At 40.7% G+C, this 13,718-nt stretch overlaps 1 protein-coding gene across 1 annotated transcript in view; it reads right to left on the bottom strand.

Annotated features, from left to right (window-relative positions):
• The window catches only part of IMPG2 (interphotoreceptor matrix proteoglycan 2), a 904,006-nt gene that overhangs the window by 550,758 nt on the left and 339,530 nt on the right, over window positions 1–13,718 (bottom strand). Inside the window, exon 6 of the mRNA XM_086934482.1 lies at window positions 3,286–3,318. Coding sequence (XP_086790608.1) covers window positions 3,286–3,318 — 33 coding nt within the window. The remainder of the gene's footprint in view (window positions 1–3,285; window positions 3,319–13,718) is intronic.

Genomic DNA, 13,718 nt, shown 5'->3' with positions numbered 1-13,718 from the left:
TTCATATTCTTTAAAAAATACAATTACATACATTTAAAATAGAAAATTTTCAATAATAGCTTAATTAAAAAACCTTATATTTGAAAAAATGTCAATGTCTAAATATAAAAAAAACTTTATTTTAGAAACATCTTTTAAATTGTTAGTATTTTTAATTTAAACATCCAAACAAAACCAAATATATTACTTAATACAACATTTACAAAATAATGTAATATTTTCAAAAAATTTGATTTTTTTAATTCCATTAAAATATATAATATTTAATATAAAAAAGGTAAAGTATTATATACAAATATAAAAATACACTTCAAAATCCAAAACAATTAATTTGCATATCTAGCAAATAATTAATAAAAATTGTCAATTTAAATACAGAATTTGTTTTAAACTCCCCACCCTTATCCCCCAATACTTCAACTTCCGGCTACTAAAAAAAGTATTCAATAAATATTTAAAAACATTAATACAAATTATAAACATTTATTAATTAAAGAAATTTCTAAATAATAAAAGAAAAGAAAAAAACTACAAACATAAAGAATAAAAAAACAATACTTTACATATTAATTAACACACAAAAAAATCATATGCAATTATATTTACTGCATCAATATTTTAACATTTAAATTCAAAACAACACTGAAAACAATATTTTTACCTTCGATTTTACTGTCTGGATGGAGTCTCGAGATTCTTGACACAGTATTTCGGTACCACAATATTTTTCATCTAATATTTTGTCCAAAGACCCATTGTTCACCACACAGCCAACCATTTCTTTACCCTGGCCATACGGTTCTCTTTTGCAACATTTGAAATCTAAGGCCTCATCCAGGAGCTGTTGAATAAACCTTAGTATGTCGACATACTCCATTAGCGCTAGGTGAAAGGTGTGCTCAAAACTTTACTTTTAGAACGCAATATTTTTCGATACTATAGCTACATTGCCAAAGCAACCAGTACAACTGCAAAGCCAAAATAAAGAACTGTAAAGCTGAAACAGATCAAAGCAGGCCCCAGTTTTAGAACCCCGATGGACCATGCTCAAAGAGGACAGAAAACAGTTATGAACTTCAATTTAAACACTAAGGGCCAGATGTAGGTAGCCCTTTACCGATCGGAATCGGCCGAAAATACCGATTTTCGGCCGTTTCCGATCGGTAAAGGGCTATTGAGATGTAGGGGCACATTTTCGGTAATTTTACCGAATCGGTATCATTACCGAATCGGTAAATTTACCGATTCGGTAATATGTACCGAATCGGTAAAATAATTACCGATTCGGTAATATATACCGATTCGGTAAAATTACCGAAAATGCTATGTAGGTAGGCAATGTACCTTCTGCACATGGCTTACAGAATCGGTATTTTACCATGGAATACAAATCCATGGTAAAATACCGATTCCGGTGTGCATGCACATGTGTGCATGCACACCTATGTCATGTGACAGGCAGACCTGCCCTTAGGGCAGGTATGCCTGCCACATGGCACCCAAGCCTGTTTTGGGGGTGCCAGGGGGTGTCAAAGTGACACCCCCTGCACCCTTGTGAAATTCAGTATTTAACGAATCGGTAAATACCGAATCGGTAAAGCCTATTGATTTCTATGGGCTTTGAAGCCCATAGGAATCAATAGGTTTTACCGATTCGGTATTTACCGAATCGGTAAATACCGAATTTTACCGATTCGGTAAAAGGGAACATCTGGATTCCCTACATACCAACCCCTCACATTTACCGAATCTTAATTACCGAATCGGTAAAATTCGGTAATTTTCGGTAATTAAGATTCGGTAAATGTTACTTACCTACATCTGGCCCCTAAGGGCCTAATTAGGATGTCGGTCAGTTTCCTCCAACCGACATTCCTGCAGTTTCGAGACAGATCGACCTCGGGTCGGTGGTCTGAAACTGCAATTACAATGCAGTTGCAAACTGAAATGGGAGCTTGTGCGGCGGTTGGAAACCGGGCAGAGCACAAGCTCCCATAGAGAAATGGGAGTCTGTGTTTCCGTGCACTGTGTGGCAGGCACCTCACGGTGCCTGCCACACGGTGCTGGGATTTACAGAGGTGCACCACAGGTGCACCTCAGCCCCCAACCGGAGGCTGTGGTAGAAAGGAGGCCCTGCTAGGGACCCCCAAAGTTGCTTTCCGACAGGCTATCCATGTCAGAAAGCCCGACATTGAAAGCCTTCTGAAACCAACATCATAATCCCGGCGGCGGAAACACCGTCTGTAAGGAAGCCAGCCGGGATGACCGGCCGGTCTAAATTCCAACCACCATAATCGTAATATGGCAGTCAGAAGTCAATCCGAAGATGTCTGTCGGAAAGCCTCCAACCGCGGTAGGTGGCTTTTTGACCGACATCCTAATGAGGGCCTAAATGTTTGAGACTGGATTTGAAATATACCTAGAGGTGTTTTGCTCAATCTAAGGTTGAGTCATTCTCTCGTAGCTTCAAATGATCCTACTTCTATGCGCAGTATCATTTCTCTGTGTGATCGTGAGTGCAATGCCCCCATCTGTTTTTCTGTCATATTCACTTGACGATGTGGAATGCTGTACTTCGCCACCTACACAACATATTGCTCAATATAGCGATACTGTTCTCCCAGTCCTTCACATTTTAACAATGAGGGAATGTTCAGCTAGTCAGATCCTTTACTAGTGGAACATGGGGCAGCCCGAAAGCTCTTACATTTTCTCACAGGATGTTGCCTTGAGTTGTGAAGTAATAACTGGTGACAGCCACTTTCTTGTTGTTATTCTTATCTTGATAGTTGTACTGTGACCTTTTTTGTACCGTACTGTAAAGCATTGTTAAAGATAATTTGATGGAGGTAAAAAAAAATATTTGGCCAACTGGTCAGTGCGGAAGATAAACGATTACAAATACCTTCGTAACTTCTACTGTATTTGTAAAAAGATGGTTTTCCGACCAGTTGCCCACACCAACTTCCACTGAGCAAAAAAGTAATATTTTGCTGGCTTGATTTCAAATGTTTTAAATACTGTCTGATATTAAAGTGCAGAGGCAATGTAAAATGGCACAAGAACTTTTATTATTGAATGTTGTCATTTCACAACACAAGGCAAGACGCTACCGTTCTGGAGGATCGCTAAAAATAACTCTAGATTTCTGTATGAAAAGTGAAACTGAATGATGTGATCACCATATACAGTTTTCATACAGGACCCTTCGACTAGCTAAATGTATAGGATTGACGGGTCTGGGGCTGGCAGCAGTTAAAAAGCTGGATGACTATAGCTGCTTACCTGCAAGAGTGAAGCCATGGAGGGACATCTTGGCTGAACGTAAGGCAGAATACAAAAATATACATGTGTATACATATAGAGGCAAGGAGAAGGACACAGATAGTAACAAGAACATACAATGGAAAAATGCAAGACTTCACTGGCTAGTTCTACATAAACGCAGCATTGTTTGATGCCTTTGGCTAAAGGCTGTGAGACTGAAGACCTAATTCTAAGTTGAACACAATGCTGCAGAGCATGCTGTAAGAATACAGGTGGTTTCATGCACGCCCCGTTCCTTACTTTACAGCTCAATGTGAATGAGCTCGAAAGAGAGGCATAGCATGCCTTCGCTCAAATGGGGAATAACGGTGCACTGTAGCTGTTTACGGTGACGGTGCACTGTAGTTCCTTTGTAGAGACCAGCATGCAGCGGAAACAGGACTGTGGATGTGGCAGGAGGCTGACTTCATCCACTGCTGCATGTCTTAAGTTGCCTATTTGCACCTATGGGCTCATGGGTACTGATGGACTGCCAATATGTGTTTGTAATTTGCCACAAGTATTGCTTCACTGGCCAATGCATATGCCTATTCGTGATGCATGTGTGCAACATTTGAGGAGCATCCATTGCCCATGTGCTATAAAGTCCAACAAATTAAACTTTCACCTGCCCCCTTGCGTTGATTTTGTGTTCCAATGCGGCACTTGTGTAGTGTGCTCACATTAATTTGTGCCAAACTGAGACACAAAGGTTGCCAGGGATATGTTATCCGGGCAAAGTACACCACAGAGCAACATAGGAAATTGTAGCACAACCTGTCCTCCGCATGTGTTTTCCACCCAAATCACAGACCATAAGTAAAACACATGCCAAAGGACCTCTGTTCCACATATGCAATGCAGCACCCAACTTAGAATGAGGACCGGAGTGAGTCGCACAGGGATACAACAAAGCCCAGGTAAAGACCAACATAGTACAAAAGAATTCAATTATGAAAGGCATTCTCATAATTGATTGCGCAGTCGATACAGCTGCGGTCCGTGCAGGTGACAGAGGTGTGGCCGAGTAAAGGGGGATTTCTTGGGACAAGGCTGAGGGAAAACGAATTATTTATATAATTTTCTCTATGCATCATCCCTCGAAATCCCCACTTACCCGGCCCCACCGCTGTTACCAGCACGGACCGCGGCTGAAAAGATATATACAACATGGTAGTTTACACAACACAACACAGACTCTACAGATTCACACACGTCGCAGTGCATATCCAAGATCGAAGTTGCTGTTTGAAAATGTTGCCTATGAATAGAGTCACTGAAATTCGAATTAACGTGCAAAGACTGATATTGCTACATTTAAGAGCATGGACACAAAATCAAAGCGACCCACAGGGCCACACGTTGAATCTGAAACACACAAAAGTTGATGGGAGGATGATTTAAATAAGTCTACCCACTTTCATTCCCTCAGGCTAGCATTCAAACCCATCGTTCTTTTCTCCAACATGCTACCTCAGATTAGACCCAGCCATATACATTCAAGTCTTGGCCCTCCTCCAATAGACACAGCCCAGCCTGAGCAGCCAAGCCAGGTCCCTCCAAACCAGAACACAAGCAACCCTGTATTGCCCTGATTGGAGCTCTTCAGTTGGGTGTAGCTTGGTCCAAACTGAGGTGGCATAGTGTGCAAAGTAACAATGGCCTGGGATGTAGCGCCAGTAATTACTAGTGGCTGCGAATAATCTAAGCATTCAATCCATCGCTTTTTGTATACTTAAGTATATCGCCCTAACTGGGTAAGTAAGTAACTTTATTATACATGATTAATAAAACTGCTGGATATACATAGCACATATGATAACATCATTTATACAAAGATTTTTTTTAAAGAAATAAAATTGGCAAGAAAAAAACGTTGGGCTTCTAAAACAAAGGTAAGAATATCGGATATCATTTTTTCTTAATTTCAGCAAGTAACTTCATTGTTGTGTCAAGAAAACTATTTTTTAAATGTTTGTGTAAAATGTCAGATTTCCCCTGATGAGCAAAGTTCTGAAGGAGGGGCAATCAATCAATTATGCTAGGGAGGATCTTGTTCCTCCAGATATTGGCCATCTTCCATGAGGATTGCAGTATACCCCTGGTTAAAGTGTCAATACTTCAAGTATTAGTGTATTTTATTCAAATTACTGCTGTGCAAAATTGTCTTTTAAAAGCATAGTTTCAGATTGATTTGATCCATAGATGTTCACTGGTTGGGCGTGCTTACTGAGTTTATCAAGGTTTGTAAATTGTACTGATTACCCTGACCTGTACTTAATCATTTAGGTCCTTGATATTTAACCAGATGTGCCAATATTTTATTTGTCAAGGTTATCAAGGTGCTCAGCTGGAGTGTCTACACTCAGCATTTAAAAATTGCAATATTCTTCTGGTTAAAATGTCAGTGCTTAGGGTGTGGATTATGTTGTGTGAGAATAATTTCCCCAATGCAAAATAGACCTTAAAAAAACATAATTTCGGGTTAGAGCAGTAAGGAATCGCTGCTTGAACAAGCTTGCCAGGTTTCACTGTAGTTTGGGAGTTGTTTCAGTCTCTTCTTAGTCGTTACAAGTAGTCTTTCTTTTGCTGTAGTCGTGAGCGGTGTTGTGTTTTACCGGATTACTCGGCTGCTTTATCTATACTGAGTGAGAGTTGTAACAGTCTCCTATCTGCTATTTTGTAAAAGGGCAATTGTATTGCATGGCGGTTGGATGAAAACAGGCCAGTACCACCTGTCTGCAGGTGCGAATGCCTTTCTGGATGAAAGTGAGACAGGTATGCCCAGATCTGGGTCTAATGCACACTGTCCCTGAAACCAAACTATACCCGGCCGATGAGTCCATGACAACGGCTAAACCAGTCCTTGGCAGTTTGGGCTGAACTGCTCTCATTGGAGCAGGGTCAAGACTGATTTGCATAAAGCTGGGTCCAAGCTGAGGTGGTATGGTGTGCAAATTAATTAAGGATTCAGATGTGGTCCAAGTAATTACCAATGGCTGGGATTCATTCAAGCATCCATTCATCACGTTTGTACATGTTGAATCTCAGCAGTCTTAGCCTAGTTATTCATTAACTCATGGGAAATCATCTACTTTCCCTTTATTACTACGAACAATACTAAACATGAATTCAAAAGGTTAATCCTGTAAAACTACATTTAATGAATGATTGCAGACAGTCAATTACCAGAACTGCTAAACAGAGAATTAACCAGTTCTTCCTCAACCTGAATACATTTTGCTTCTCTGAGACCTCCACAAGACTTCAGACAAATGGCAAATTAAAAGAGGATTGAGAGCAATCACCAAGGCATGACAGTTACTTAGTAGGGGGTTCACAATAAACTTGTCTGAGACATACAAACTGATAATGATTCAAACTGAACACAAATGACTTGTACTTTTCGACTCATGTTTTCGTTGTCTGTGTAGCCATAATCTGGCAAGGGAGCTGCTGAAACCAACCAGCCTAGAGGCATAAGAACTCACCACAAAACCTAGTTTTCTCCACAGTTTAACGAAAATCAGACCATTGCATTTAACCTATACAATGAATCAAAAAAGGTTTTTTTTTACACTGCCACCAGCTGACTTCCCCTAAGGCAAAACCTAGTCATCAGGTTAAATCAAACCTCCTCGGGCATGATAACACATCTGTGCATTCTATCCTTATCACAGGATATACTTTTTTGAATCCTAAAGCCAAACTTTATTCAGAGCACACCCAAACAAGTCCAGTGGTTGCCACACCTTCACCAGCCAAGAGATGTAAATAACTCAAGATCAGCCACATAAAAACTCAAGCAGCAGGCCCATAAAATCTAGAAATTCATGACCTGGTAGAGCAGAAGAAATGTTCTACCCTAGTGGCGACAGAGACCTGGGCCCAGATTTACTTTGGACTGGCGCTGCTATTGCGTCACACAATGGGACACAAGGCAACGCATGCTCTTAAGTCAGCTTTCCTAAGACACGCTAAGCCAGCTTGCTTAGCTCTGTATGACTTAGAGTAATGCAAGGCAGCACAAGTAGCTGCCTTGCTGTACTCTGCATTGGGAAGGTTTTCTCTGGGTGGAGTGTGGCGCATTTCCAGATTTATTAAGAATAATAAACATGGAATGCGTCAAAATGCTATACCATCCCAAAAGATGCATAATGAGGAGAAATCTATTAATTTCTGCTTCTGTTTGTGCAGGAAGGTGTCCTTTCCTGCAGAAAAACAATTCTTTCAAGCAGGCACCCTTGTTCCATGGCATAAGGGTGCCTGCACTGGCTGTAGGTAGCACTTAGTGCGCCAGCACACAGATAGAGCTGTAATGCGTCATATCTTATTAAATATAGGGCACTCCTACTCTCTCCATTTGCGCTGCCAAATAAACTTGCTGCCTGGTTGGATAGGGAACAGTGCGACTGTTACTGACAATGTTTTTATCTGCCCTCGTGAACCGGGTTAGCTCAAATTTGATTATTTTCAATCTCCTGAGACAACAACTTATGCTTATGACCAGATTTCTATCTTACTGCAGCAAAGCAAAGATAGCCCTCTACAGATCTCTCAAGAGCCTTATAAAACGAGAAATATTGCATGAAGGTTCAGCTTGTAATAAACATCTCAAGCAGGCGTTATGCAATCTGGACGGGGTGGATCTCTGAGAAGCCTTTCTGACCCCCAAATTGCTAGCGAGGGCACTCACCAAGCAGGCGAAAATTATCTTTGCCCTGGCTGATGTAGAGGAGCTGGTAAAATGCCCACATGGTAGCTGGGCACGACCCCTTGCGACTGCCTACATATCTAACTGATTCTGTTGAAAGGCTACAGATATGCTAGGCTGGAGGGGCCTATGGAGCCCGCATGTTGCTTATGTAATCATCCAACAGATTCACTAATCCACATCATGTGTATCTGTGAAAAGCTCTCCCCATATAGAAAAGTTTGGTTACGCCCCATGTTTAGAATCCTCAAAATTTGGTCCTGTAATGAGGAGCAAAAAGCCTGGCTAAAGGGAAAGTCCACGCAACAGATGTCAAGATTTTGGGAATTCCTGATGACTGTAATAAACATCCTAGGCCTCTATGATAACAAATAATCTTATTAATGATCTGTTAGACTCTAAATTACTGTAGTACTGCTTTCAACACCTCGATCTTTAGCATTTGGGTGGCACCTCGCTTTTAATGAACTTGTGGACTGGGCCTCAACTTCATTATTTCAAACTATTGGCCTGCTTTAGAACTCGGCAGATGGGTTACTCCGTCACAACGGTGGTGAATATCCCGTCTGTCGTAATATAAATCCCATTATCTCCTATGGGATAAATATTTCAGCCGACTGGATATCTGTCACCGTTGTAATGGAGTAACCCATCCGACGAGTTCTAAATCAGGCCATAGTATTTGATGGCTTTGCGATTTTTTGCCTTCCTTTGTCAGCTTGCGTGATGTAACAGAAGTGCATGCATTTTAACCCAACTGTTTACTATATATTACATTTTAAGCAATTTTGAATCTTTAATACTCTTTTTCAGTCTTTTAGAATTAATCCTTTCCCCATTTCCTTTTAAGTGCTTCACTCTGACCTGCCTACAGCCTTGAACAAAGGTTTCACGGAGCCCGAGGTGATTTCTATGCCCTTGGGCTCAGGGAAGCCTTTGTTTTAGTAATTAGAACTTTCTACCCTGATGGGGCTGAATGTTCTAATAGCCTTATATACTGTCAAATCTGGACTATAATGTCTGTTAAAGGCCAGCTCCCCTGATAAAGGCCCTCACCATCTGCTCAGGCCTTTAAGGCTGGAGCAGGCCTGTAATGGCCATTATAGCCCCCTACGCCGAGCTATAAGGCTATATTAGATTCTCTGTACTGCTGTCAGGGGTTTCTAGTGGTTGCTGCTCCTTCCGATTACTGTTCAGTTTTTTTATTGTCATAATCCTATGTGTTTGCTGAGGTAATGAATTAGTTCAAAAACAGGACTGAATTTTAATAATTGTGCTAACTAAAATATACCTATCTAGCTTCTTTTGACACAGCACAGAAAGTTGTCTTGCTGCAATACTTTGAGCAAATTGTTAGTAAATCTGGGCCCTTGTGTCTTCTGGCACATCCATCCTCCTTTTCAGCCTACTGCCATTAAAACTATGTTTAATTTATTGAATTATTTAGGCAAACATACCTATTTGCAAAATAGAAAGAATGATTCTCTTTATAAACAAAGTTATTTAAATACATCAGCTCATATTACTCAACCAAGAAAAAAATAAAATAAATGAATCTATAAATTGTAATGAGTAACAGACTATGCAACATAGACATTGGCGCTCACTTATCATAAGCCTTTGACATGCTCTGAGTTTCTGACAAACTGAGAGAGAGCAATTTTTAGAGTGCATGATGATTTTTCCATGTGGACAAGAATTCTTTCCTGCTCAAGGTCTTGTTTGTTATTTATTTGGACCATAGCTCTTTGGCCAATGGTTAAAGGGTAATGAGAATGTTGCCTATATCTCAAAATATTGAGTATTCAGAATAACGTACCTTTCTTCACCTAAGCAGCTCAAACATGTGACCGAGCTTTAGTCCGCAGCACATATGTATAAAGCATGACTAAATTAATAGGAAAAAACAATATGAAGGCAGTAAGTTGCTACTCATTATATGCTCCGAAGAGACTAACACTTTCCTCCCTACTTTAACACTTAAATGAGACCCATGACCCGCTGGTTATCTCTGAGCACTACCTAAAGTTATAGCCATAGAAGTCAGTGCACAAAAAACACTGGTAGCCTGACATATTCTAGTTGACAAAGAGGTGCTTTTTGTGAATTGGTCCAATACTGACAATTGCACAGATGGAGATACTGCAAGTAGTCCTTTACCACTGAGTCAGGCTGAGGAATTGAGAGATATTTCAAGCTTTGTTCAATTATTCAAAAATATCGTAGTTTGGTATGAAGTAAAACTGTCCTGTACAGAACAAATTACACAACTGGTAAAAGCACCAACTACCTATGTTACTGGAAAAAGAAATCTTCCACTACATAAGCTATCTCATTACCTTGAACTGACAAGGGCCTTGGTGCTGCCATGCCTTGCCTACTGTAGCTGTGTGGGAGATCCTGAATCTCAGAGAGCCCAAATCCAAGCAGACATACTCTGAACCTGAATAAATCAGTCCATACTTCTACGGCCCTCACAGACCTTCATTGGTTTCTTGTGTTACTGAGATAACATATCAAATTACTTTTCCCTTTCTTCAAAGCACATGAAAACAATGGCCAAAATAATTACAAGCATTGTCTATAATATAAGCAACCAGTAAAAATGTGACAACCACTTGAGGCCGAATGGTTTGGGTTATGGATAAACAGATCTGGAACTAAGTCAGATGAGTTCCTCTAAATCAACTGTATGTGCACCCTACAAATGGCAAATGAGGACAAGTCACTTCAAGGAGGCCTACCTGTCCCTCCTCAAAATAAATCAGACAACACCTTTCAACTCTCTCCAAAAAAGTGAAGTTGAAACCTTCTCTGGAGGCTGGATCTGAACAGCCAAATGTGGCTCCTTCTGAACTTGGCAAACATTATTGCTGTAAAGGTGAAATCAAAGGAAGTGGAAATGATAACAATCAAAGGAAAAACCCAGGAGTTACTAAAAATCCTGAGTGATAGAAATATGGAGATAGGCATCCAATAATTCCATCACAAACAGACCAAGAATAATGTAGGAATAATGTCCTGATGGGAGACCTCTTCTGATGCAACATGTAGCGTGATGTGATATTATGCCTTTAAAACTAAAATGGTCTTTAGTCTCCTAAAGGCTTTTTGGACATGGATTTGACTCAAGTAGAACCTATTTTGCCAAGCAGATTCAGAGAATAATGACCTTTCCTCCAACAATTTCAGGGACTCATGGAAGGGGGCTGCTCACATGACCATGCCTTCTGTCAGAAGATAGGAGCTTAAAAGGGGTATATTGTCATGGATCAAATGTAAACAGTTAGTCATTCTTCGTAATGGCTGGTATCCAGCGATCCATGATGGAAGCTTTCCATTTGGTCAAACAAACAATCAGGTTGCCTCCCTCTAGGAGTTGGTGGAGCTTGTGGATTGTTAGCATAATCGTACTTTGGAGACTGGAAGGGCAACACAATGGGAAAATCATGAATATTCAGAGACAGCAAGCCCAATCATGAAACCTTTTTTGAAAGAAATGCCTTGATCCTGAAGAAGCAGAAAGTGTCCAGTTATCTTTTTTAGGCAAGGGCCTCACAAGAGTGATTATGACTGAAGCATGACTAAAACCTCCAACTGAGACCCAAACATCTGCAATATGGAAATGGTAATTTAATTAGCAGGAACATATAGGCTAAACCTGCTTTTCCAGACCACAATCACATATGATAGCAGACAGCAGTTCTAGGAACCCAGCCAAGGCATCCAGATTGTCAAATGTGACGTCATTCAAGAATCAAACCCAATCATCTATCACCTCCCTCAGTTTAATACTGCCCTCTTCCCTCTGGATGGATTTTGTGAAACTCTGACAATCTTTTAGAGTTGAGTGTACAGCATACACGAAGGAGGTGTTGGTTTGAATTAAAAAATGAATGGCCAAAAGGGAATGTTTGAAACGCCAACGTTGTATACGTTTTGTCAAATGAGCAGATATACTTGCAAATCCACAGTGTCTTGTGTTGTCAACATGGTGATTAGCAAGTCTAACTTATTCATCAACATAAACTCTGTATCAGATCCTTTAATTGCACAGTGGAGAGAAAGAGTGTGGGTGTGAGTTAACACTCTCTTGTCTGCTTTTTTTTAACACTTTTTGATCATGATGTAGTGGATTAATTCATTTAAATGTCGTTTTACAGGTCAACACAATGATAATGAGGGAAATATTCCGGTTCATCAGACTGCTGACTTAACACTTTGGGGAATCCGCCGTAAATGTAGGCACAAATTAAAATCTGAGAAATAGCCTCAAAAAGATATCATCCCACTTCCACCTGAAAAAGGTAATATGTGTACAAACACAATTGTGCACACCCTCCTCGGTCTCTGTTTTAATGACACTAACCCTATTCATCTAAAATGTGTTAGGAACATACTACAAACTTAAAATATGCAGTGGGTGTAGATAAGTAGGTATTACAAAACCAATAAAACAGAGATATGTTTTACACGATTCCATACTCCCTACCCGAAGTTTAAATAGTGTTAGCAAACAGCTAATGCCCTTATTCTGCCAGAGCCCTCTGTGACTCTCAGTCATTTCCCCACTCCACACCCAATTTCTCTTTCTGTTCCTGTGGCCAAACGCCAGCCTTCAAAGGCTTTCAGTGTAATACACTGCAGGAAAGTTGTGCCCCAAGGTCTATCTCTCTTTCAGTGGAAGCTACAATACGTTTGTGTGAAAGGAGCCTCCGGGTCACAGAAGAGCCATTCATAGCATTGGATTGGGAGCAGGTGAGCCCTGGTGAGGAAGGAGCTATTTCCTTTTATATTTGGGAGGTAGGAATGTAATTTCCTTAAGCACTGTCAGTACTCACAGACTGAGTTCACCTTCTGACATCTCCTGCCACAACATTCTCAGACAAGAAGCCGTGGAAATAATTTTGCCTCCATTTTCATTCGGAATCTCTTGAATTAGAAAAGAGCTCTAAGGGCTAATGAATGTAGCCTGTTGCTGACTAACAAGGACAAAGTTCCAGGTCACGTTCAGCTGAGCATGAGTCAATACTCTCTCCTGAAGCTGTCGATTGCAGAAGCTCGCGGAGATGGGAAATCACTCCCACCTCCAAGAAGTCACTAGCACCTCCAAAGAGCCAGCAGACCAGTGGCAAGTGGGCATTCTTTAAGCCAGTCAATGTGAAACTTAACCCTATGAATGGAAGTGAGCAGGCAATGTGGACTAGGGATCTGGAGATGCTGAGAACAGGAAACGAGGAAGTAGTGCTAGCTGAAAGTTGTGCTGTGGGCCTTCCTATAACTTGAACAAATGACCATTTCCTAAAAAAATGGTCCTGAAGGTTTTTAGGGCATACTCGTTCCACAAATAGGATGCATATATCTATATGTGCATCCCGGCTCAAATTCACTCCATCATTCTGCTCAAACTGCCTCTCACTGATCAGGCTTGCGAAGGCAAAGACAGGTGCGTGGTTGCTTGTATTCCGATTCTGTGCCATGTGAGTCTTCCAAAGTAGGAGCGGAATGCCTAGATGTGTGTCACAAGCTACCTGAGCCAGAGGATTCAAGTCGCAGCTCAATGATGAGGCCCAGCAGGGCCGAAACCTGTTTTAGGTTTTTTATATTCCCTTTCAGAAAGGAACTGGACAAGCAGTTTGCCTTAGACCATTGCTTAGTAGTGGGTCCAAGACTAATTTACATATGGTGCCCCCTGTAA

The sequence above is a fragment of the Lissotriton vulgaris genome, chromosome 8 (genome assembly GCF_964263255.1).
Source record: "Lissotriton vulgaris chromosome 8, aLisVul1.2, whole genome shotgun sequence".
Lineage (NCBI taxonomy): Eukaryota > Metazoa > Chordata > Amphibia > Caudata > Salamandridae > Lissotriton > Lissotriton vulgaris.
The sequence above is the reverse complement of the archived record's forward strand: the minus strand, read 5'-3'. Positions and strand labels throughout refer to the sequence as shown.